Genomic DNA, 26,974 nt, shown 5'->3' with positions numbered 1-26,974 from the left:
TAGTTTTCGCACAGGGCCTTTATTCAGTAGTGTGTAGACATGACAGCTCTGCCAAGGGATAAGTGCTTTCATCCTGTGCAATAGGTCCAATGAACTGGGCAACGGATTCACAATATCACATTTATTTACTCACTTAAACCATATAGACAAAATAAAATGCAGCAGGAGACACGGTGTATATGCATTAAGGAGTCTGGAGGACTCTTGAACCTCTAGGAATGGATCCTACAAAAGAGCATGTTACCTTTCGCACCAGTTTACAGTGAGTGCACAAAATAGTAACAAGTACCCACCAATAGCGGTGGGAAAGTCGTTTAAGCGCCAGTGTTTCAAATAAAAAACCCAAAAAACAAAAAGTGGGAGGAGCTGAAGGAGACCAGATCTGAGGTTAAGGGAGGCTCGTCATGCACAAGATGGGGCAGTGACATACAATAATATAGTGTTGGCGCAGTAACATGACAAGGGGAGGCAGAAAGCACTGTAAATACTTACCGCCCTGAATCTACTGGTTGGGCCAGCACTTGGGAACTGAGAATATCAAAAGCTGTTGGCATTGAGAAGAGCAGGCAACTGAGCCTCGGGGTGGGACGTGATAAAAATTAACGCTTGGCAATTTAAGAGGCAATGAACTTACAATGGAAAGACCAAATTGCCCATTGGGGTACACAGCTTATTTTATTCCATTTCAGTAGGCCCCCCAATACTGAAAGTACAATCTAGGTTATCAATTAGAAGACTGGGAAGATGTTCTAGCCTGTTGTATTGACAAAACAGTCAATTCCATCCAAAATACCAAGGACAGTCTATGCAGAGGACGAGCCAATGACCATCAAGAACTCCGATGGAGTTAAGTGGCATTCCTAGCACTAAATACAATTTACTTTGACATCTAGAACACAAACCCTTTACAGAAGGCAGGCCTCCTCTGCTCAAGCAGAAAGAGACCTCTTGTAAACTTCACATGCTATGTCACAAAACAAGAGTCATAATGGCCTGGTCTATCCTTCAGAACCAGTGCAACCGCAACCACAAGAAAAACAGGACAATCACCAGAAACATTTTTAGAATCCTATGAAGAGTGTCTAGTGCCAAGGACTTCCAAATTAGCGCTCCTTCCTATTAGGTTTAGATGGGGAGTCAACCATGAGGGTTATAGATGGGGAGTCAACCATGAGGGTTATAAGTTCAGCTCCATGTTTTTCATGAGCAGTCACCGATTCAGAGGCTCTGCCGTTTCTCACAGTGGGGAAGGGGGCCTGCTGCTTGGTGAGGACTTTTATGGCAGGATGGTGGGGGGATAAATCTTTGTGTGTGGGTCAGTGAGTAAACCTATGCAGCTTCTTCCTCAGCCTCCTCTTCAAACTCTCCCTCTTCTGCTGTGGCATCCTGGTACTGCTGGTATTCTGAGACCAAATCATTCATGTTGCTCTCAGCTTCTGTGAACTCCATCTCATCCATGCCTTCTCCAGTGTACCAGTGCAAGAAGGCCTTGCGACGGAACATGGCAGTGAACTGCTCAGAGATGCGTTTGAATAGCTCTTGGATGGCTGTGCTGTTGCCAATGAAGGTGGCTGCCATTTTCAGACCACGTGGTGGGATGTCGCAGACTGCTGTCTTCACATTGTTGGGGATCCATTCTACAAAGTAGCTGCTGTTTTTGTTTTGAACATTCAGCATCTGCTCATCCACCTCCTTCATGGACATGCGTCCTCTGAAGACAGCTGCCACCGTTAAGTAACGTCCGTGTCTTGGGTCGCAGGCGGCCATCATGTTTTTGGAGTCGAACATTTGCTGGGTGAGCTCTGGTACTGTGAGGGAACGATACTGCTGGCTTCCACGGCTAGTTAAAGGAGCAAATCCTGGCATGAAGAAGTGAAGACGTGGGAAGGGGACCATGTTGACAGCTAGTTTTCGGAGATCAGCATTGAGCTGGCCTGGGAAGCGCAGACAGGTGGTGACACCGCTCATGGTAGCACTGACCAAGTGATTAAGATCACCATATGTAGGGGTGGTCAACTTGAGTGTACGGAAGCAGATATCATACAGAGCTTCATTGTCTATACAGTAGGTCTCATCTGTGTTTTCTACAAGTTGGTGGACAGAGAGTGTGGCATTGTAAGGTTCTACCACTGTGTCAGATACTTTGGGGGAGGGTACAACACTGAAGGTGTTCATGATTCGGTCTGGGTATTCTTCTCTGATCTTGCTGATAAGGAGGGTCCCCATGCCAGATCCAGTTCCACCACCTAGGGAATGAGTAAGCTGAAAACCTTGCAGACAGTCACAGCTTTCAGATTCCTTCCTCACTACGTCCATTACAGAGTCCACCAACTCTGCTCCCTCTGTGTAGTGTCCTTTGGCCCAGTTATTGCCAGCACCACTTTGTCCTGCAAGAGAAGACCCAAGCTATGGTTACATCCCAGACAAATATTGCAGATGGATTTGAAACAGATTAAGGGCTCTTTCAAAGAGACAGCTAGGAGGTAGTAAAAACAGGCGACTGAGCCATGGTTTTACAGCCCCCTGGCCACCCACCTGATTAGTAACATTAGTCAGACACAACTGCAGCCTTTTTAACTCCGGGTGCAGAGTTTGACAGGCAGCACCTCATTCAGCTCATCAGGAGTCTAATCACATCCACTGATGAAGTCAGTCCCACCTCCTTACTGCTAAACATGTTTAGCTGTTCATGTGTGTTTTGTTGTTTTTTTTTTTAATGATATTAGTCCAATTCAGCACCATTTTATTGAAATGGAGTTTCCTCAATAAATTAAACTGTATGGGTTAGGTTGGTCATCAAGTTCACCATTTTATTATTTGGAGTATTTCATCTAGGTTATTGACATGTAGTTATTTACATCATGTTCTGCTGTTCATTATTTTCTTGTATACTAGCCCTAAGGAAGATGGAGGCACTTCCCCTGAAACACCTTGGCTTCACCTGATGCTCTTAAACAGTAAACATTTTGAACAGGTCCAAAAGTGTCATGAACTTTTGTATTGGGCACTCAAGCCCCTGACAACTCATGGGCCCCCCGGGCAATAGGGGATCATGGGCCCCTGTGTCCTTGCCCAAACTGAAAAAAGCCTATGAAAAAGGTACTAGGGGCATCTCATGGGGCCCCCTACTGACCCCAGGCCCTTGGGCAGTGCCCAAGTTTCCAAATGGTCAGTCCGCCCCTGACTCAAGTAATCACCCCAGAGAGTTTAGGCGGCACCACCTACCAAACTCGCTTATGGAGTTCAATGCACCACAACCCCGATGCTCGGCTCATTCGGCGGCTCCGCAATGGAAAAACAGGAGATGTGGATATGCTACTAAAAAAGGCTTAGAATTGTTTTTGAAATATTTTTTTTTTTTTTTATTTAAATGACCTGGCATGGGCTTTAATGAACAATCTGTTCAGGTTTTTTTTTTTTTTTTTTTTTTAGGCCAGGTTCACACTAGAGCGTGGTGCAGGAAACGCGATCTGTGTGCGATTCTCACCCCACGTTCAAAAAACGCACTTCAGTGGGCATCAATAAGTTGACACCCCAAATGCAGGTCACAAGTACAGTTCATTGGGCTACATAGTAAAAAAGTAGTGCATGCACCACTTTTGGTGCGATGCAGTGTGATTTAAGCCCATTCAAAAGGAATGGGCTCAGATCGCAATGCGCTGCAGATGCTAGTGCGATTCATAGTGTGAACCGGGACTTCATAAAAGGGGCTGTTGAAAACTTCATACCATTCTTATTTTCAGCTTACCAGAAATATAAAAATCTGTTTAAATAAGCTCTAACAAGCAGGGCCCTCCGATTCCTCCTGTATTAAGCTGTATTGTATTTGTACTGTCTGCCCTTATGTAAAGCTCTGCGTAAACTGTTGCCACTTTATAAATCCTGACTGATGCGAATGTACAATATATATGTAGGGCGCTGAATAAATTGACGGATCTATACAAGTACCTATAATATAATTAATCCTGCATTATTATAATAAAAAAGAAAAACAAATTACCAAAAACAAAGTTGTCTGGCCTGAAGATCTGTCCAAATGGTCCGGAACGGACGGAGTCCATGGTGCCAGGCTCCAAGTCCACAAGGACAGCTCTGGGTACATACTTGCCACCTAAAAGAAAAAGTAATATAGAAAGTCTAAAATAAACATGTTTTAGATGGTGAGAAAATTACAAAAAAAAAAAAAAAAAAAAAAGTCAGATTTCTGTCTCCACTGGGGGGAAAAAACCCCCCAAAAAGACAAACAAAATTCCCTTCACGTCATAGCCATCATTAAGCTTTTAGCTGGCCACTCTGCCAATAATAGTAATAAATACTGGGTTTCTCAGTCACCTGGCAAGAGCAGTGAGGACAATACAGAAAGCACAGCATTTTGGGCTCATGTACACTGCAGCTGATAAACTGACGTTCAGGCAGGAGCTGTTCAGCGGTTTTTTCAGCAGCCCCTGAACTCTCCCTAATGTTTTCCTATGTGTCCATGTACACATCTTCGTTTACAGGCAGTTGAGTTTACAGTCGTTTTTTTGAACGCACCAAACTTCTAGGAGTAGATTTTACCGGCGCTTCAAAATGCCAAATGCTTGTAAACGTAGTTCACCGTGTTTAGAAGCCTTTTTTAACTGTTCCATATCCAGATGCTGTCCAGAGCCTTCTTTCATCATCAGAAATGCATGCAAAGCATTTTCCATGTATTCAAATGGACCCGGTACACCAGCGCAGTCAGTTCCAGGTTTGGCGAGAAGGAAAAACAATGGCAGAATGTGCCGCATTATGCTCATGATGGGATCCATAGTGAATACATCCAAAAAAAAAAAAAAAAAAAAAAAAAAAAAGACAGGTCATCCCAACACATACTGCTCTCCATTTCTCTCAAAATGTCTGAAATAGTTAATTTTTTTACTGTTTGAGTGCATTCTGGGCATTTGGGAAGGTCTCCTGAGGTTATCTTTAAAAACGATTCTAAAACGTAAATGCACATAAACGCAGTATGCAAACGCAGCTGAACTGACGTTTTTTAACCTACGTTTTCCAGCAGTCAGTTTCCATTGTTCAGAAGAGTTTCCCAAATGCCCCGTGTACATGAGCCCTTAGAGCAGTGCTTCTCAACCTTCCTAATGCCGTGACCCTTTAATACAGTTCCTCATGTTGTGGTGACCCCCAACCATAAAATTATTTACCCAGTAATTATAATTCATGAGTGTCGTTTTACCTCCAATACTGCTGCTTTCTACACAGCAGCTACTTTCTACACAGCAGCTACTTTCTACACAGCAGCTACTTTCTACACAGCAGCTACTTTCTACACAGCAGCTACTTTCTACACAGCAGCTACTTTCTACACAGCAGCTACTTTCTACACAGCAGCTACTTTCTACACAGCAGCTACTTTCTACACAGCAGCTACTTTCTACACAGCAGCTACTTTCTACACAGCAGCTACTTTCTACACAGCAGCTACTTTCTACACAGCAGCTACTTTCTACACAGCAGCTACTTTCTACACAGCAGCTACTTTCTACACAGCAGCTACTTTCTACACAGCAGCTACTTTCTACACAGCAGCTACTTTCTACACAGCAGCTACTTTCTACACAGCAGCTACTTTCTACACAGCAGCTACTTTCTACACAGCAGCTACTTTCTACACAGCAGCTACTTTCTACACAGCAGCTACTTTCTACACAGCAGCTACTTTCTACACATCGGAAATGTGTTTTCTGATGGTCTTAGGGGACCCCTGTGAAAGGGTCTTTCGACCCCCAAAGGGGGTCGCGACCCACAGGTTGAGAACCACTGCCTTAGAGTGTCACAATGGTACCACTGTTGCCTGACTCGTTTAGACATGTCCCATACAGACCGCCTACAAAGGGGGGAAATTACGCACTGAATTCAGGAGCAGTGCAGCATTGTCACCCCCACCATTCCAGAAAGTTGCCTTGGATGGACTTCACTGGCAAGATTCACAGATATTAGTTTCAGGAATTTAAGGGGACTCTGGGAAATCCAAATACAGATAGACTTCTAATCAACACTTGGTAAAAAGCGAGGCCATAGTTCATTCACACCTGCAAATGCACCCCCAGTGGGGGTTCCTGTGATCTGAGAGGCAGCCCCATTGATAGCAATAGGAGGATTCCAGCTCCCGCAGCTAACCACAGCAGCTTGCATGTGATCTCTTTCATGCAGCGACCATTTGCCAGTGATCAGTCCATAAATGTTTTGCCATGCAGAGTATGTAGTATGAGAGTCCATGACCGCAAGCCATCAAATATCTATCCAGAGACGCAGAACCTTGTACCGCTTTGCTGCTGGTATATCTAAATGCGTGTTTAAAAAGAAAGCCATGTGCCAACTACTACAGAATGTATATCATAACTGAACTCTTTATATAAATAAATCTATCCCAATCGAAACTTATATAAAATACAAACATGTCCAAAATTAAATGAATGTCCCAAAAAATTAATCAAAAAAAGTCCCAAAAAACAAATGTCCCATAAATAAAAAAACATTTTTTTTTTATATTTATGGGACATTTATGTTTTTTTGGGACATTCATTTAATTTTGGACATTTTCGTATTTTGTACAAGTTTAGATTGAGATTTATATAAAGAAGAGTTCAGCTATTATATACGTTTACTTTCAAGGGTGAAAGTTTTACTTTTCTTTTTGGGATAGGTAGTTTTGTGGCAGTTAGGAGCTTGCAAAGATATTCATTATTTACTACAGAATGTAGTCAAAGCCCACCTGACCTTTCAGTTTAACTGCTGTCCCGCCGCCCTACAGCAGATATACTGCTACAGGGAGGCAGGAGTGCGCAAAATCACACGCACACGCGCGATTTTGCATTTACAGGTAGGAGGTGCACATGCACCCTACCCGTGCTGCCATTCGCACCCGTCAATAACTGGGTCCCGGCCGGTGATTACCCACCGGCGACAGGTGATTACCGTGCATCTCCGACGGCAAGGCGGAGTGTTTTGTTTACAAACAGTCGTCCTCCCTGACAGCTTGGGCACACTGCTCTGGGTCAGGGCAGTGTGCTTACAGTGACGCACAGACACTGCCCTCCAGTAAAACACTCCCTGCACAGTTAACCCTTAGTTCGCCCCTCATGTTAACCCATTCCTGCCCAGTGCCATTAGTACATTGTGAGTGCTTTTTTATTTTAGCACTGATCACTATATTGGTGTCATTGGGGATGTCAGTGACACCAAGTCAGACCCCCCAGTATCAGAATGTCTGCTGCAGTCCTGCTATAAGTCGCTGATTGCCACCATTACCAGTAAAAAATAAAAAAAAAAATAATCCAGTATCAGGGGCGGACTGACAACTCATGGGGCCCCCAGACAATAGGGGATCATGGGGCCCCTGTGTCCTTGCCCAAACTCAAAAAAGCCTATGGGAAGAAAAAAAAAAAAAAAAAAGAAATGTACCAGAGGCATCTCATGGGGCCCCCTACTGACCCTGGGCCATTGGGCAGTGCCCGAGTTTCCAAATGGTCAGTCCGCCCCTGTCCAGTATCTATACTGCCATTTGTAATCGCTATACAACTTTCACATAAACCAATTTACACGTATTGGGATTTTTTTATTTTTTATTTGTTTTTAGCAAAGACATGTCGCAGAATACATTTTGGCCTAAATTTATTTTAAATCTTGTTACTGGACAGGTTTAATAGCAAAAAGCCACACATTGTTTTTTTTCCTCAAAACAGTCAGTATTTTTGCAAAAAAAAAAAACCCCAGACAAAACAAACACAGGTGATCAAATACCACTGAAAGAAAGCTCAATTCATGGGGAAAAGAAAAACAAAACAAAAAAAAACAAAACAAAAAATGTAAATTTAATTTGAGTGCAGTGTTGCATGACCGCACAATTGTCAAAGTAACGCAGTGCCGTAACGCAAAAAAATGGCCTGGTCAGGAGGGGGGGGGAATCCTCTGGAGGGAAAGTGGTTAAATCATTTAAATACATCCCAGGTGCATCAAAACAAAACAAAAAAAAAAAAAAAAAAAAAAAAAAAAAAAAAAAACACAAAAAGGTCTTCTTGTGGCCACAGCCCGATTAGAAAAGCCTGTCCCCACCAGCACGTTTTAGTAAAAAAGCCTTGTGCTTTGTATGGAAGCAGCAGTCTCTCTGCAGCAGTCTGATGTGCCCCCTGCTGAGTCAGACCTCTACCTCTGCAATTGAAAATGGGCTTTAATGTGTTGCAGTGTATGAGTATTGTGGTTATGAGAGTTTGAATGTCATTTAAAAATGAATGGCACCACAGTGCACCCATGCACATAACACGTATTACTCTTCACTACCATAATGTACTTGTGTGAATGACCCTTTATAAAGAAGCCACAGCCCTAGAAGAAAAGCCTTCCCCCTTGTATCATGTTTCGGAGAAGCAGTGGCCTCTCTGCAGAGGTCCTATGTACCCCCTTGCTGAGCCAGAGCTCTATAATCAGCAGGGAGCATGAGCTTTGCTGACTGCAGAGTTAGAGTTCTGATCTCTAACTCAGAAACTCAGCAGGGGGTGTTAGGGCTCATGTACACTGCAGCTGATGAACTCACGTTTAGGAGCTGTTCAGCGGTTTTTTTTCAGCAGCCCCTGAACTCACCCTAATGTTTTCCTATGCGTCCATGTACACATCTTCGTTTACAGTAGTTTGAGATTACAGTCATTTTTCGAACGCAGAAAACTTGCGTTCAGTCGATTTTATCAGCGTTTCAAACGCAAAATGCTTGTAAACGCGTTTATAAGCATTTTCGTTTGATTTTCTCTTTAACTCTTCCAGTTCCCGATGCTGTCCAGAGCCTTTTCCCATCATGAAAAATGCATGCAAAGAGTTTTCAAGGTACTCAGATGGACAAAACACTGAACACAGGATGTTCCTACCAAGCTTGTCACACATTGTAATGACCAATTCACACCTAAGACCTCTCCCACCCTTGGAAACAAAAGATACGTTAATGACCATTCACACCTCAAATTCCTCATGAAGACCCCCTGCTAGGTGACCTTAATGACTCCCTCCACCAGACACCTTTCCCACCCTTGGAAACAAAAGAAATGTTAATGAGAAACTCACACCTAAACTAATCTCAACGCATACTGCTGTCTCTGCTTCTACTCTCTGTATTTCTCTGAAACAGTCTGAAAGTTAATAATTTACCACTTTGCAGTGCATTTGGGAGGTTCTCCTGTGCTTATCTTTAAAAAAATGCTTCTAAAAACAGAAATGCACATAAACGTGGTATGCAAACACAGCTAAACAGAATTTTTTTAACCTACATTTTCCAGCAGTCAGTTTCCATCGTTCAGAAGTGTCCCGTGTACATGGGGCCTTAGACTGCTGCAAAGAGACCACCGCTTCTACTCAGAGCAAACGGGTTCCTCTCTACAGCATGCCGGCAGGGACAGGTTTTTCTGTGACTGCTTTCTAAAGAAAGCTGAACTTTAACATACCAGGCTTGGAAAACACCAAACAATCTCCTCTACCATAATTTCACCAAACTCCTCCAGACCACAAGGCATACCTGAGGCTTCATTGTAGTAGACATTAATTCTTTCCAGCTGCAAGTCACTATCCCCATGGTAGGTTCCTGTGGGGTCGATACCATGCTCATCACTGATCACTTCCCAAAACTGTAAAAGGGAAAGAAGAGAATTTAGAGGATAACTTTATTTCATAGCAGAAGACAGTGTACATTCTATGGTCATAAATCTTCAAGAACGGCACACAATCTGTTGGATCAGGATTCGCCTATATGCCTCGGATGTGGCCCAACATCAAGCTCGGCTACTATTATGTATTATGTGGACCAGCCAGGGCTGTAAGAGATTAAACTGTTCTGTCCAGGGGCGGACTGACCATTTGGAAACTCTGGCACTGCCTGAGGGCCCGGGGTCAGTAGGGGGCCCCTTGAGATGCCCCTGGTACCTTTTGAGTTTGGGCAAGGACACAGGGGCCCCATGATCCCCTATTGCCCAGGGGCCCCATGAGTGGTCAGTCCGCCCCTGATTCTGTCACAATAGCCATAGCAGCTGGGTATATGAAAAGAAATTTATACCATTTTCATCCATGCATTATGTTCAGGAATAAAAATCGAATGCATTTTAATCATGGATATGAAATACTGGGTACAATTATTTCCGATTTTGCTTAGGTAGCTAGGAGGCAAGTACAAGTCTGACATGCCATGGTTTCAGACAACTGGGTCACGGCTTTGGTATAAATTTAGACAAACAGAAGGATCTCAAAATTACACACGTTGGACCCCCCTTCTATATTCCAGGAATAAGCACTCTTGCATACTTACATTGGTCCAGCTTGGCACCACTGCAATGATAGTCGCTATCTTCTGGGTCCTACTTGGGTCTGTGTGATTGCCTTCCCTTCTGCACGCTGACTGGGGATGCACCACTGCCATTCACAGAATGTCTGGTATTATTTTTATTGAGGTTTCCTCCGGGTACTCCAGATTCCTCCCACACTCCAAAGACATGCTGGTAGGTGAATTGGCTCCTGTCTAAATTGGCCCTAGTATGTGTATGTATGAATGTGAGTTAGGGACCTTAGATTGTACGCCCCTTGAGGGTTAGGGACTGATGTGAATGTACTATATATATGTAAAGTGCTGTGTAAATTGACGCTATACAAGTACCTGAAATAAATAAAATAGTGAATACAAAGCATTCTCTGATTGAATGAGGGGTGGCGACGTCATGATTGCCACCTTGTCCAATCTGAGGCAGCCTTGTATTCATTGAAAAACAAATAAAAAATAAAATAAAAAAGGCATTCTATAACTACAAGGCATTCTCAGATTGGACAAGATGGTAATTATCACCCCCCCCCCCTCCTCTGCCTCATCCAATCAAAGAATGCCTTGTATTCACTGAAAATACTCCAAGACATTCTGTGAATGGCAGTGGTGCATCCCCAGTCAGTGTGCAGAAGGGGAGACACTCACACAGACCCAAGTAGGACCCAGAAGATTGTGGCCATCATTGCAGTGGTGCAAAGCTGGATCAATGTACCTATGCAAGAGCGATTATTCCTGGAGTTCAACTTTAATATGGGGAGCTCTCATGATAGAAAATTACAAAGCACTCTGAATGGCAGTGGTGCCCCCTGTGGTTAGCAGGCAGAGGGAAGATCACAGAGATCACTGTAGCAATGATTATTATAGTGATTGCCATCTTCACTAGTGGCCCCTCCAGTATGCAACAAGCATACATCGTAGGCCAAGCTGAACCAACGTAAGCATGGAGCAAAAATCATACCTGGAGTTTATCCTTGAAGGTTCGTTCACATTTCACGATTTGGAATCGTGGGCAGAATCTCCACGATTCCAAAGTGTGGAAAACTGTGCAAAATGAGTGTTCAGGTGCCATTTGGAATAAATGGTACCCAAACACGCATTTTGCACAGTTCACATTCAGTTTGCATATTCTGAACGTGGTGCGATTTTGCAGGGATTGTCATGCGACAGAATCGTGCCGTAATCGCGGCACAACACAGCCTCAAAACCATGTGAAGCTTGTTGCAAGAAAACAAAAAAACAAACACCCGGAGCAGGAGCTTGTTTTGGGTGACAAACGTGCATAGGGCAGCCCACTGAAGTGGATAGTGGACACGGATCTGCGTGTAAATCACCCACACAAAATCTTGAGTGGGAACGTGAAGTGTGAATGGGGCCTTCGTGATCACACCTTTATGTACACACTTTCTATCCCTACACCAGGGGCAGACTGACAACTCATGGGGCCCCCAGGCAATACGGGATCATGGGGCCCCAGTACCAGGGGCATCACATGGGGCCCTCTACTGACCCCGGGCCCCCGAGTTTCCAAATGGTCAGTCCGCCCCTGGTCCTTATATAGCGCCATCAGTTTATGCAGCACTTTACATATATATTGTACATTCACATCAGTCCCTAACCCTCAAGGGGTGTACAATCTAAGGTCCCCAACTCACATTCACATACTAGGGCCAATTTAGACAGGAGCCAGTTAACCTCCCAGCATGTCTTTGGAGTGTGGGAGGAAACTGGAGTACCCAGAGGAAACCCACGCAGGTACAGGGAGAACATGCAAACTCCAGGAAGGTGGTGCTGTGGTTGGGATTAGAGCCAACAACCCTAGTGCTGCCAGGCGGAAGTGCTAACCATTTAGGTACCAGGGGCATTTCATGGGGGCCCCTACTGACCCCAGGCCCTCGGGCAGTGCCCGAGTGCTCAACTGGTCAGTCTGCCCCTGCCCTACACCAACATCTTTGGGCTTCTGGGGCCAACAACACTATATACACAATCATGTCTTGTTGCCAAGACTGTTGCAGAGACAAAGCAGTGTTCTGTAAAAAGCATTGCTAGAAAAATTAATTGGGTGAAAAGAAAAACCAAAATGTGCATTTTAAATAACTCTTCCTCCACGGCTCCATCCCCTATCTGGGGTCTGGTCTACGCAGCCAAAGTGCATTCTTTTGTACAGTTCTTCCATTGCTGGTAAAGGCTTCATCCCCCATCAGGAGTCCAGTCCACACAGCCAACGTGCAGGAAGCCTCTGCAGGGCTCAATCCATTCAGCCATGTAATGGAAAGCGACGGGTGGGGGCCCAGTACAAGCTGCGCAAACATTCTTCAAGGCAGTCAGGCGCAGAGGGCTGCCATGTGAAGAAAAGGCATAAATAGTTCGTGAACCACCAACTGATCACAGAACATGCGGACCTCCATAAACAGGCTGAAGACACCAGGAACCGAGTGCTTGACCACAAACAGCCATGCATAATCCTCCCAGCATCCAATCAGAATGATTGTTGCAAAGTCCCTGGTTTTCTTTTTAGCAATATAACCATATACTGCAGGGAAATGGTTGATTATATCAGTAAAGTGATGAAACAAAACTGGCCAGACACAGCGGTGGTGTCACAAGATGTTGGCAGATGCCAGCTGCTTGTTAGAATTCCACTCCAGTATACTCTGACAACATCATAGCTGGGGGCAGATTCAGAATGGAAACGTTGACTTTGCTCAAAGCCAATTCTCAGGCGCATTCGTTAACCGCTTCCCTACTACAGGGTGGAAGGGGCGTGCACAAATCACATATATACACACGTGATTTTGCATTGCCAGGTGGGGGGGGGCGCACGCAAGCCACGCGCATGCCCTACCCGCGCCATTCGCAGCTGTCAATCGCCGGGTCCCAGCCGGTGATTACCCACTGGCGCCCAGTGATTACCGAGCATCTCCGACGGGGAGGAGGACTGCTTTGTTTACCAACAGTCCTCCCTGTAGGCTCGGGTACACTGCTCAGTGTGATTACAGTGAAGCACACTGACACCCCCTAGTAAAACACTCCCAGTACACAGTTAACCCTTTGATCACCCCTCATGTTAACCCCTTCCTGTCCAGTGCTCTTTCAGCACTGATCACTGTATTGGTGTCACTGAGGATGTCAGTGACAGCAAGTCAGCTCCCCCCCAGTGTTAGAATGCCCGCTGCAGTCCTGCAATAAGTTGCTGATTGCCAATATTATTAGTAAAAAAATTCCAGTATTTATACCGCCATTTGTAAACGTTATAAAAAAACTTTGCTAAAAAAAACCCAAAAAAATCCCAATGTGTAAATTAGTAAAGACATGTCGCCGGATACTTTTTGGCCTAAATTTGATTTTAATTTTTTTCTGGACATGGTTAATAGCAAAATGTCAAATGTTTTGTCAAAATTGTCGGTCTTTTTTGTTGGGGGGCGGGGGTGCGTTAAAACAAAAAAACCCACAGGCAATCAAATACTACCAAAAGAAAGCTCGATCGTGGGAAAAAAAAAACAAAAGGACGTAAAAATAATTTGGGTGCAGCGTTGCATGACAAACGCAGCGTCGCAGCGAAAAAAAAATGGCCTGGTCAGGAGGGGGACGGGGAGGATATCTTTGGAGGAAAAGTGGTTAATACATCCATCCCATGGTGCACTGCAGCTACCTGCATATATTGGGATGTGGAGGGTGTGTAAAGCCTAGATCTTGCTCAGATAGCATACTTGCCACCACTTTTAGGGGCTCCAAGAAGTATGGGAGTGGAACTAGGAACCAATATATGCGACTATTCAGTACTGCTGCCCACAACTGCCATTTGTAGAATATTACCTAATGGCAGGTATATTTTTAATAAGACAACCAGGTAATGTGAACTGAAGGAGAGAGCTGCATCAATGACCAAGTATGGTAGAGAAGTAGGCGCCTCTGATCAAGCACATCAACAGGCGTGGCTGGAGCAGCGGCTGAGGCCATCTTACATACACCAGACTCCAGGAATCGGTCAGAGCGGCGTCTATTTCTCTACTGTACTTGGTCATCGGAAGGACAGCCAGGTACCCACACTGCATATTGGGATGTGGAAGGTGTGTCCAAGTCTAGATCTGGTTTAAAGTTAAGATGGCATAGTGCTTGTCACCATGTTTAGAGACTCCAAGGAAGCATGGGAGTTGAACAACTAGGGGCCAATACATGCTTACATTTAGTACTGCTGCCCAATACGGCCAGTTATATGGTATTACCTGATAGCAGGTACCTTCCAACAGGACAACTTGGTTTCCTGCACTGCATATTGGGATGAAAGTGTACCTGAGCTTGGAACTGACTCAAAGCTAAGATTTAAGGGCTCCAAAGAAGGATGGGAATGGAACCACTAGGGGCCATAATATGCTATTATTTAGTACTGCTGCTCAATACTGCCATTTGTATGGTATTACCCTATAGAAGGTACTGCTTAACAGACAAGGCACACACGCTGCATATTGGGATGTGGAAGGTGCATCTAAACCTGGATTTGGCTCAACGTTAAGACGGCATAGTGCTTGCCAACATGTTTAGGGACTCCAAAGAAGCATGGGAGTTGAAAAACAACAAGGGGCCAATATAGGCTCACATTTAGTACTGCTGCCCAATACTTCAATTTGTATGGTATTACCCAACAGCAGGTACCTCAACTGGACAACTTGGTGTAGGATATTGTAATTTTATATATATATATATATATATATATATATATATATATATATATATATATACACACACACACACACACACACACACACACACACACACACACACACACACACACACACACACACACACATATATACTGTATGTGGTTTATTCTCAATGTTATTAAGTAGGCCAGCATAGGACTGAGCTAGATGTGGGCCGCCTGGAGAAAGGGCCGCCTGGAGAAAGGGCCGCCTGGAGAAAGGGCCGCCTGGAGAAAGGGCCGCCTGGAGAAAGGGCCGCCTGGAGAAAGGGCCGCCTGGAGAAAGGGCCGCCTGGAGAAAGGGCCGCCTGGAGAAAGGGCCGCCTGGAGAAAGGGCCGCCTGGAGAAAGGGCCGCCTGGAGAAAGGGCCGCCTGGAGAAAGGGCCGCCTGGAGAAAGGGCCGCCTGGAGAAAGGGCCGCCTGGAGAAAGGGCCGCCTGGAGAAAGGGCCGCCTGGAGAAAGGGCCGCCCTTTGAAGGTTTCTGATGATTGCCGGAACACTCTAGGTGTCCTGTCATCTACCTTGTCTGTACCTCTGTTGTATGAGCTGTCGCTGAGCTGATTAAATGCATCTCTCTGGAAAAGAACTATTGCACTAGTTGCTGCAGGAAAAGTACATTTATAAATATATAAATCGTCATCCTCCTCCAATAGAAGACAACACTTGGCTCCCACACTACATATTGGGAGGAAGGTGTGCCTGAGCTTGGAACTGGCTCAAAGTGAAGATTTAGGGGCTCCATGAAAGTGGAACAACTAGGGCCCAATATGTGCTACCATTTTGTACTGCTGTTTCTTTGGTATTACTCAAAGACCAGAAGGTTTGTACCTCAACCTCCCTCGGTCCACTTTGATGGACAATCAGATGTAGCCAGCATAATATTTTACACATTACTTCAACCTGATGGAGATTGAGCCAAAGTAAAAAAGCAACATTTTTTACTGAAGTGGTATTGTATGCTGAATGCCGAAATGAACAGCTACCATCTTTTATTCCACACATCAGCTCCTTGTACTAGAAACCACAGAACTTTACATAAGGAACTGGCATTTAAAGTGTAAGCAGACATTTTGTAGATGGATCTTTTGTAGTGCAACCAGCCAAGGAACCTCAGTTGCCTTTATCCAGTCATGTCCATTACTGGGGGGAGAAGACAGAGGACTCTTGTGCAATGGCATGAGAAGAAAACCCAGTGACAGAACACAGGAAATAAATCCCGATCCCCGAGGGAGGATGTTTAGATGTCTGAAAAACACATTCCTGAAATGACATCAAGCTGCCTCCCAGAAAGACACTCAAGCCACATTCTAATATAGAGCCCAAGTCGTGTTCATCGTAGTTGAATCTACGACACTCAGTCCTTTTTCCAGCATCAGCCATCCCATCCCCCAACCAGTGCTAAAGGAGCCATCAAGCACTGACTGGATGTGGGTGTAGACGCTGCTGTACACAGCCATTATCTCTGTATAATAAAGCTATGCAACAGACCTGAAAATATTTGCGTTGAGGCTTGAGCGTGACATCCTGGTCATTCAACGACAGAACAAGGAGGGCGGCGTTTTTGGAGAGCCAATTATACTGTCATTTGCAAACAGCTCACATCTGTTTTTAAAGGATGATAAACCCATAAACAGCTGAAGGGCTCTGTCAGTCAGACCTCACCCCGGATGACAGATTAAGGTCCACCAGCTGTGCTGGATTTTCACAGCTATTGTCCCCCGATACAGAGGATCATGAATGATCAATAGTGTTGGATTCCATACAGATGTCCAATGTCTACACTAAGCTTGAAGGCCATTTTATGAATAGCATTGTAAAATGGAGGTTCCCATGGCAACAATTTAAATCCCAGTGATCTTTTTTCCCTGTACATGTTAGATTAGTTGCTATAGAAACCGCCCCATTTTCACAATCTACCTTCAAATAGTCATTGCTCACTATAACCTCCTAGATCGTAAGCTCCAAGGATCAGGCCCTCTTAACCCTCTTGTATTGAACTGTATTGTAAAGTGCTGAGCAACCTGTTGGCCCTATATAAATCCTGTATAATAATAATAACCAACTGACCTAATCAAAGCCAAGAGCAGTGCGCAAAACTGCAGAAACCCAGCTTATAATTTTACAATGTCAGTGATTGCTACAGGTTAGGTTACACCATTACGCTTTACTAGGCTTTGCTAAACTACTAAGGGATCCATAAAGTCCTCCTCGCTACATGAAGGAAATGTTTCATGGGAGAAGCATGGATGTTGCCTTTGCCAACTAATACAAATATTGGCTGCCATGCTGACCCTCTTGCTTCAGCAAGTCAAGTCACTTTACCAAGATGGAGATAAGGACTTTGGACTTGACCCGGATTTTCGATAGTTGCTTCAGGCCAGTGGCTCACAGTACTGAAGGGGTTCAGATAACAGACATGTAGCATTTTGAAGGCAGCACTGGAAGCACACCATCATTTCTGAGGAAAGGTTTACCTCGAAGCAATTTCTGAACTGACTCCAATCTTGTGATCATACACAAAGTCAAGTTACCAGGAAAAAAAAAAACAAAAAACAAAAAAAAAAAAACACAATACTGAATTTGTCTGTAGGATATAAGCATGTCAAGTGACAGCCATTAAATATAATAAAGAGATTGTTTAGGAGTAGGTGTTGAATACTATGGACTGGTTCTAGTTTTGCCACCTGAGGCAGGAACTGTCATGAATGCTATAGGCTGTGCCGCAGTCTAAGCAGTCTCCAAACTGCGGCCCTTAGCTTGCTTTTATTTGGCCCTTGTTCCTCCCACTGACACCAAACGACGGGGCACCATTCCTCCCACTCACACCAAACGACGGGGCACCATTCCTCCCACTCACACCAAACGACGGGGCACCATTCCTCCCACTCACACCAAACGACGGGGCACCATTCCTCCCACTCACACCAAACGACGGGGCACCATTCCTCCCACTCACACCAAACGACGGGGCACTATTATTCCCACTGACACCAAACGACGGGGCACTATTATTCCCACTGACACCAATGATGGGGCACAATTATTCCCACTGACTACAGGCTTCATACAATTTTTTTTTACTCCCACTGACTACCAAGCCTGAGGCATTGTCTACTCCCACTGACATGAGGCATTTTCCATTCTCACCGACCATAATCTGGCCCCAAGGTCTGAAGGACAGTAAACCGGCCCTTTGATTAGAAAGTTGGAGACCCCTGGTCTACACCATTATTCATTTTGCCTTAGCCAACCACATCCTATTACAATCCTAGTGCAGAATGAAGGAATATCTGTAGGCATCAGGTCAGATACTTTCAGTTTTGAAGCACATTTGTAAAGTCTGGAGAACCTTGTAAAAAGGCACCTAAAAAGGCATATCCAGCAAATCTTTATCTTTGGATCTTGGGCAGGTCAATGAAACCTGAATTAGGTTCTCCTATTTGGGTGTGAGATGTGCCCTCATTTTCCGCCCACTGATGTGTCAACATGCACTGACGTATCCTCGGTCCTCCAGGGAGCTATTCATTAAAAGAGAAGAATGGGCTTCTACTAACATCTGATGTCCAATGACTGCTGTCAAAGTAAGCAAAGATTTCAGAATCATCAGAGAGCTACATGCCCATGTCATGGCAACCTGAAATCTCAGTATAGAGATGCGGCTACTCTGTGGCTCTGGTTGGTTATCACCAAAGCTCAAATAAACAGAGAAGGCCACATAATAAAGTACCTCAAGGATATTACACTATGTGGCCTTCTCTGTTTATTTGAGCTTTGGTGATAACCAACCAGAGCCACAGAGTAGCCGCATCTATCCGAGTGCCAGGCAGCAGGAGCCACATGACCAGATCTGATCAGACCTAATGTGATGACACCTAGAGGTCCAGTGATTTGATATACAAATGCGCACAAAGATTGCGTATCTGGTGAGTGCGCAATCTTTTACATCTTTATCACCTGGTTGTTCCAATCATTGGACGTCTGAGGATCATCCTGGATCTTAAGAGCACCCCTTCTTTGGACTATTATTTTTACACCTTTTTGTCACTTTATAGCCACCACCTAGTGGCTTTATTCTATTTGCACAAAGTCACTATTTACCATTTGTATTTTATTAGTGTCTGTCATTTTATATAGCGCTGCACCTCCCCCCCCTTATTTTGAAGACCTTCCTTTCTTGATCAGGGTTCCGTGGAACGCTAAGGTTCCTCAAGAGGTTGCTAGGGCAATGCAATGCTTCAGCAATGAGCAATTCCTGCCTCTCAGAAATTGTTACCATTGACACAAATGATACTATTAATTTTCTGTAAGGGAGGCAGTTTTTCCACAATATAAGGGGTAGTCAACCCTCTGACAATCATGCAATGAGCTGTGGACATAGCAAATATTGGCAGGGTTCCCCAAGACCTGAATGATGCGTCAAGAGTTCCTCTGTGTTTAAAATGTTAAAAAAGGCTGCTCTAGAGCTTCCATTCTTCTGCTTTTGATGCATTAGACCAGCCATTCTCAACCAGGGCTTCATGGAATCCTGGGGTTCCTCTGTAGGTTGACAGATTCCCTGAGTGGTGACTGAATGTTCACCTTTTTTGATGATGCCTTCATAGTTCCAGGGCCAACACCATTTGCTGGCAGTCAGAAACATGACACTATCTCTTTAGCTGTCTTTGAGGGAGGCATTATTTCTACTGACCACCAATATAAGGGGCATTTCTCCTTACTGATCCCAGATGACTTCGTTTTAGTAAAGATTCCATGAGACCTGAAAATTTTAGGGATTCCTCTTGGGTCAAAAGTTTGAGAAATGCTGCATTAGACCTTCCATTTTTCTATAAAACACAAGTCCCAGCTACCACTGCGTGTACAGCGTACGGACTAATAATGTCGATACCAGCCTTTTTCAACCTTTTCAACACAGAGGAACCCTTGAAATAACTTTCCGATCTGAGAGATCCCCTGCTAAAAATTATATCTATGACTCATGATACATTAGTGTGATGGCCAGTGAGAAGAATGCTCCTTAAACTTGTGGGAAGAATTAACACCTTACAGAGGTAAAAAGGTCAGTGGTGTAAGTGGGAACTTGCCTGAGGGGCAGAAATAGCTTATTGCTCAAGGAACCCCTAGCAACCTGTGAAGGAACCTTAAAGTTCCATGGAACCCTGGCCTATTCATTCTGAATGCCGGTTGTACATTGGTGGCCAGTGGGAAAGAATGCTCCCGACATATTGAAAAAGATCATTGGTGTCAGTTGTAACAATTTCCAAAAGGGAAGCCCCAATGCTACAAATGCAAGATAAATATATGCCAGTGTTGGCCTTGTGGTCATTGGGAAGAATTACCACCTTACAGATAGCCAGAAAGGTCAGTGGTGTAAGTGGGAACTTACCTGAGCAGCAGAAATAGCTTATTGCTCAAGGAACCCCTAGCAACCTGTGAAGGAACCTTAAAGTTCCATGGAACCCTGGCCTATTCATTCTAAATGCCAGTTGTACATTGGTTTCCAGTGGTAAAGAATGCTCTCCTGACATATCTAAAAAGACCATTGGTATCAGTGGTAACAATTTCCGAAAGGGAAGCCCCAATGCTACAGATGCAAGTTCCTTAAAGTTCCAATGAACCCTGGCCTATTCATTCTGAATGCTGGTTGTACATTGGTGGCCAGTAGGAAAGAATGCTCCCCTGACATCTCTAAAAAGATTATTGGTATCAGTAGTAATTTCCGAGAGGGAAGCCCCAATGCTACAAATGCAAGTTCCTTAAAGTTCCATGGAACCCTGGCCTATTCATTCTGAATGCTGGTTGTACATTGGTGGCCAGTGGGAAAGAACGCTTCCCTGACATCTAAAAAGACCATTGGTATCAGTAGTAACAATTTCCGAGAGGGAAGCCCCAATGCAAGATAAATATGTCAGTGTTGGCAGAGCATCCACCACTCATCAGCATCATTCCAGTTGGTATGCATGATTTGGAAGACCACACCACCATCTTGTAAGTTGCTTCTTTCACATACTGTATGTGCGTAGGAGTATATATATAGCTTTCACTCAGACAGAAGCAGTTTAGTAGCTCCACGCCTGCCTTGTCATTCTGCAGTGACACAGGTCCAACTCATTCCTGCTCCGTGTGCGTCACCTGACACCGGTGCGGCCAGATCCGGCTGTAGAGGGCGGGGGTGTGCCGGGTGAGGCCGTCCCGTGTGCAGAGATGTATGATTAAGCACACGTCTGCTGCATCATAAAACTTCCCTCTTCCTGTGCTATTAAAGAGCAAGGCCAGCCCAGATTTAAAGGGCATAAAAAAAAACAAAAGCCGCAGCCCTTCTTTCTGCCACGGCACCGCGCCAGGACCCCGTCGCCCTTCATCAACCCGACTACACGGCTCTGTATAAATAAAAGGCTTTTCTGTTTTTGATTCCTCGTTGATTCCACATCTGACATTTCAGTGAATGGACAATAGCAGTGTCTAGAGCGAGGCAGACGGCACCTACCACACCCAGCTGCATTGCTGAGAGAAGAGGCGTCATCGCATTGCTGTATGCGGCCAGGCACAGCCCCCCTCTTACTGGGAACAAGGACAGAGCCATGTCTGTGCTATGGGGAGGGGGGGGGGGGCACGACACACTGAATTCACACCGCAGTACAGGAGCCTGCCTTCGTCATCAACCATCATAGCTCCAGCTAGAGCAAAGATCACCCCCGTGTAATCCTAGGCTGCAGATCGAAGCTCAATCATGGCTGTGCAGAGCAGGCTATACATGGGGACAGCATTAATAGAACTCAGACCAATACCCAATACACGCCCAGACCTCGGTATAGAAGATCGATGAGACGAGTTATCGATTCCTTCAAATATTAACAACCACTACAGAGGGGAGGGGTAACCTACATTACGGGGAAGGAGACACCAACGCCTAGCCTGCTATTAATACAGATAAATGGCCGACTACTAGAGTCATAAATGAACAATAAATGGGCAGCAGAATGCTGGATTACAAATCCCTGCGGGGGGAGGGGGAGCATCATGGAAGACACGCAACACCGCACTACAGGCACGCAGGGAAATGAGAATATCATCCTCGGCTACATAGCGCCAACCTATTCCATGGTGCTGTACAGAGAATCCTAACAAACCTTGCTACAGCACCAACATATTCCGTGGTGTTGTACACAGAACCCTAACCGACCTTGCTACAGCACCAACATATTCCGTGGTGTTGTACACAGGACACTAACCCCCCCCCCCCCCTTGCTACAGCACCAACATATTCCGTGGTGTTGTACACAGAAAACTAACTCACCTCTATATTGCACAGCGCTATATAAAGAACACTAACCCATACTCCTATAGCACCAACATATTCCCTGGTGTGGTATAGAGAACACTAACCTATGCTCCTATAGCACCAACATATTCCATGGCGCTGTACAAAAAACTAACCCATATTCCTATACCATCAACATATTCCCTGGTGTAGTATAGAGAACACAAACCTATACTCCTATAGTACCAACATATTCTATGGCGCTGTATAAAGAACACTAACCTATGCTCCTATAGCACCAACATATTCCATGGCGCTGTATAAAGAACACTAACCTATGCTCCTATAGCACCAACATATTCCATGGCGCTGTACAAAAAACACTAACCCATACTCCTATAGCATCAACATATTCCCTGGTGTGGTATAGAGAACACTAACCTATGCTCCTATAGCACCAACATATTCCATGGCGCTGTATAAAGAACACTAACCTATGCTCCTATAGCACCAACATATTCCATGGCGCTGTATAAAGAACACTAACCTATGCTCCTATAGCACCAACATATTCCATAGCGCAGTATAACACCAACCTATACTCCCATAGCACCAACATACTCCATGGCACTGTATAAAGACCGCTAGACCACACTCCTATAGCACCATATTCCCTGGTGTGCTATAAAGCACACTAATCTACACTCCTATAGCACCAACATATTCCATGGTGCTGTACAGAGAACACTATCCCACACTCCTACTGGTTTATATGTGGGACGCAATTTTCCAAACCAAATGCCATGGCCCCAGCACGCTAGACTTACTGTATACGACACAAGATGTACATACAGCCATGTACACGATGCAAATCTAATGGTGGCCACACATGGAATGATTATATAGACCAGGGGTCTCCAAACTTTCCAAACAAAGGGCCAGTGTACGGTCCTGTAGACTTCAGGGGGGGCGAATTGTGGCCAGCGGGGGTAGAAAAAGTCTCAGGGCCAACATCAGTAAGAGTAAACGGTCGCAGGTGTGCTGTTCAGTTGCATAGTGCCTGCGGTCAGTAGGAGGAGGAGTGCCCCATCATTGCTATCACTGGAAGGAATATTGGCCCACCATTGATGTTAGTGGATGGAATAGGACCCCATCATTGCCATCACTGGAAGGAATATTGGCCCACCATTGAGGTTAGAGGATGGAATAGTGCCCCATCACTGCTATCCCTGGAAGGAATATTGGCCCACCATTGATGTTAGTGGATGGAATAATGCCCCATCATTGATATTAGTGGAAGGAATATTGGCCCACCATTGATGCTAGTGGATGGAATAGGGCCCCATCATTGATATTAGTGGAAGGAATATTGGCCCACCATTGATGTTAGTGGATGGAATAGGGCCCCATCATTGATGTTAGTGGAAGGAATATTGGCCCACCATTGATGTTAGTGGATGGAATAGGGCCCCATCATTGCGATCACTGGAAGGAATATTGGCCCACCATTGATGTTAGTGGATGGAATAGGGCCCCATCATTGCTATCACTGGAAGGAATCATGGCCCACCATTGAGGTTAGAGGATGGAATATTGGCCCACCATTGATGCTAGTGGATGGAATAGGGCCCCATCATTGCCATTACTGGAAGGAATATTGGCCCACCATTGAGGTTAGAGGATGGAATAGTGCCCCATCACTGCTATCCCTGGAAGGAATATTGGCCCACCATTGATGTTAGTGGATGGAATAATGCCCCATCATTGATATTAGTGGAAGGAATATTGGCCCACCATTGATGTTAGTGGATGGAATAGGGCCCCATCATTGATATTAGTGGAAGGAATATTGGCCCACCATTGATGTTAGTGGATGGAATAGGGCCCCATCATTGATATTAGTGGAAGGAATATTGGCCCACCATTGATGTTAGTGGATGGAATAGGGCCCCATCATTGATATTAGTGGAAGGAATATTGGCCCACCATTGATGTTAGTGGATGGAATAATGCCCCATCATTGATATTAGTGGAAGGAATATTGGCCCACCATTGATGTTAGTGGATGGAATAGGGCCCCATCATTGATATTAGTGGAAGGAATATTGGCCCACCATTGATATTAGTGGATGGAATAGGGCCCCATCATTGCTATCACTGGAAGGAATATTGGCCCACCATTGATGTTAGTGGATGGAATAGGGCCCCTTCATTGCTATCACTGGAAGGAATACTGGCCCACCATTGAGGTTAGAGGATGGAATATTGGCCCACCATTGATGCTAGTGGATGGAATAGGGCCCCATCATTGCCATCCCTGGAAGGAATATTGGCCCACCACTGAGGTTAGAGGGTGGAATAGGGCCCCATCATTGATATTCGTGGGAAGTGTCTCACTGCTGGTGTCGGGTGAGTTATGCCCCACTTTTGGTGTCAGGAACAGTGCCCCAAGGGCTGGATTTAGGCTAGCAAAGGGCCGCATCCGGCCCTCGGGCCACAGTTTGGAGACCACTGATATTGATGAACACATCGATCGATCTACTGCGTGGGAGAAAAATTCAACCGGAAGATACTTTGATGCACTATATACATCCATCAACTTTCCTATCATTGGATTGTCCATCCAGGCCGATAGGAATCCTTTTCAATTAAATCGATTGGCTTTGCTCAAAAATTCATTGACGACGCAGTATTTGTCTTTTTGATATTAAAAAGATTCGATCACATTCCGTATAGAAAATTTGATGGGATTGCTACTTGTATGGCCACCACAGGAATGTACATTACAGAAATCTAAGGGTGGCCATAAACCCAATGATCTGATCGAAGGATTCTTGACAGCATCAGACAATTTGATCAAATGAGTGAATTCTCGAAGAATCCGTGTTTCATTGATCAATTTAGACCAAAACTCACCAATTTCACTATTATATCATAGAAAAATAGACATGATTGGAAAATGTATGGCACAGCGAACGTTTTGAACCACTCAGCATTCCAATCATCTACAAACGCATTCCATGAATGGCCACCATCAGAATATGAAAGACAACCATGTACACAATAGAAAGCCGTCATTAAACACGACTATCTATATAAAGGTGGTAGATGTTATACGATTGATCGATTTACTGCCCGATCTGAAAGACGATCAAAAATCCCTCAATGTACCATACACTTCATGATCATATCATTCAATCATAAGACTGAATTTTCCATCCAGAAAGATCACAATAATTCCCGTTGAAATCAATTTGATGGAACAGTATGCCTGTTGGATAATTTAAAGGTCTGATCATATCGTCCAATTCTGTAAAGAATCAATCGATCAGATCGTTACGTGTGTGACCATTACAGTCAACCAGGTACATATTAATATCCGCTTATAAAACACAACCATGTCTTGATAAGAATCGAATATTTTTAAACTGCCATCTAATGATGGCCATTCACGGTACAATATAACCTGTACGATCGATCTCCAAGTGGATATTAACCACCTGAAACAAAAACGACATGGCCGAGCAATGAGCCTCCGAAAGCGACAGTTCCAATCGATCAGCATTAGCGGAAAAAAGAAAAAAATCGTACGAGATCGATCGATATTTTTCACACCCATACGTGTATATCGTGTTAAATTGGCCCTTTACGATCTTTTTTTTCTGCCACAACTGACAGGGAAGGTTTCCATCAACCTGTGTATTTACTGTAGCAGAAAAAAAAAAATAAAAAAAATTGTACATGGTTAATCAGTGGGGTTTTTTCATGCCATTAAATGCAGATAGTGGTCAATCGGTCCTATACAAATCGATTTTTTTTTTTATACTACAACTGGAGTGTCTACTGACCTGTTTATTGGCTGTTGCGAGAAGAAAAAAAAAAAATCCAGTTGTACCCGGTTGATCGATGACATCTTTCCACACCCTTATACGTGGATGGCGTACAATCGGCCCCTTAAAAATCAATAGCAGCCCCAAATCTATTTTTTTTTCTACCACAACTGATAGGGACGGTTTCCATCGACCCAAATCTATTGGCAGCGGCAGAAAAAAAAAACAAAAACCGCAACAATCATCTAGAGTCAATTGGTGGCACTTTATTCCCACCCTTGTGAATCATTTATGACTGATCTACATACAAGGTAGTGAATAAAACCAGATCCTCCCTAGACGATCATTTTCCTTCCTACCGCTGTCGATCGATTTGGGTTGATTGAAACCATTACTTGTCAATTTGTCTCGCCCCATCGATTGCTCACTTTTATTACACCATGTATGGTCACCATATTTTATTCTGATCATCCCCATATTACATCCACTGGGATCTATAGAATAATCAATACATTGCATCAGAAGATCCCTCTATCAGAATCGATCTATTGGTGATCATATAGAATTCTTTACAGAGCTGCAGTACTTGTGCCCAGCCGTAGGGGGCGCAGCCAGTGACAGCTGTAACCTCTATCGGCAATGAAGCGATACAATGTATCCAGGATTCCCCCCATTAGGAAGTACAGGACAGCCCATCCCCCTCCTCCGCTCACCTTGGCCCCGATCTGGTTGCCGCACTGGCCTGCCTGCAGGTGCACGATCTCCCTCATGATGCCGCTGTGCCTGGTTCCCAAATTATGAGCTTTCAACGCCGAGTCAGGAACCTTCTGAGCGCTCCGCCCTGCCGCCCTGGGCTTATATATGAC

The 26,974-nt window shown here is 44.6% G+C and overlaps 1 protein-coding gene across 1 annotated transcript; it reads right to left on the bottom strand.

Moving 5' to 3' along the window:
* TUBB4A (tubulin beta 4A class IVa) lies at window positions 1-26,974 on the bottom strand. The gene is made up of 4 exons (XM_089656131.1): window positions 26,822-26,974; window positions 9,533-9,641; window positions 4,001-4,111; window positions 1-2,387 (listed from the first exon to the last, which is right to left on the bottom strand). The coding sequence occupies exons 1-4, from the start codon at window positions 26,876-26,878 to the stop codon at window positions 1,330-1,332; spliced, it is 1,335 nt and encodes a 444-aa protein (XP_089512257.1). The 5' UTR covers window positions 26,879-26,974; the 3' UTR covers window positions 1-1,329.

The sequence above is a fragment of the Staurois parvus genome, unplaced genomic scaffold (genome assembly GCF_062004578.1).
Source record: "Staurois parvus isolate SC_StPar_1 unplaced genomic scaffold, SC_StPar_1.0 ptg000887l, whole genome shotgun sequence".
Taxonomy (NCBI): Eukaryota; Metazoa; Chordata; class Amphibia; order Anura; family Ranidae; genus Staurois; species Staurois parvus.
This window is presented reverse-complemented; position numbering and strand designations above follow the sequence as displayed.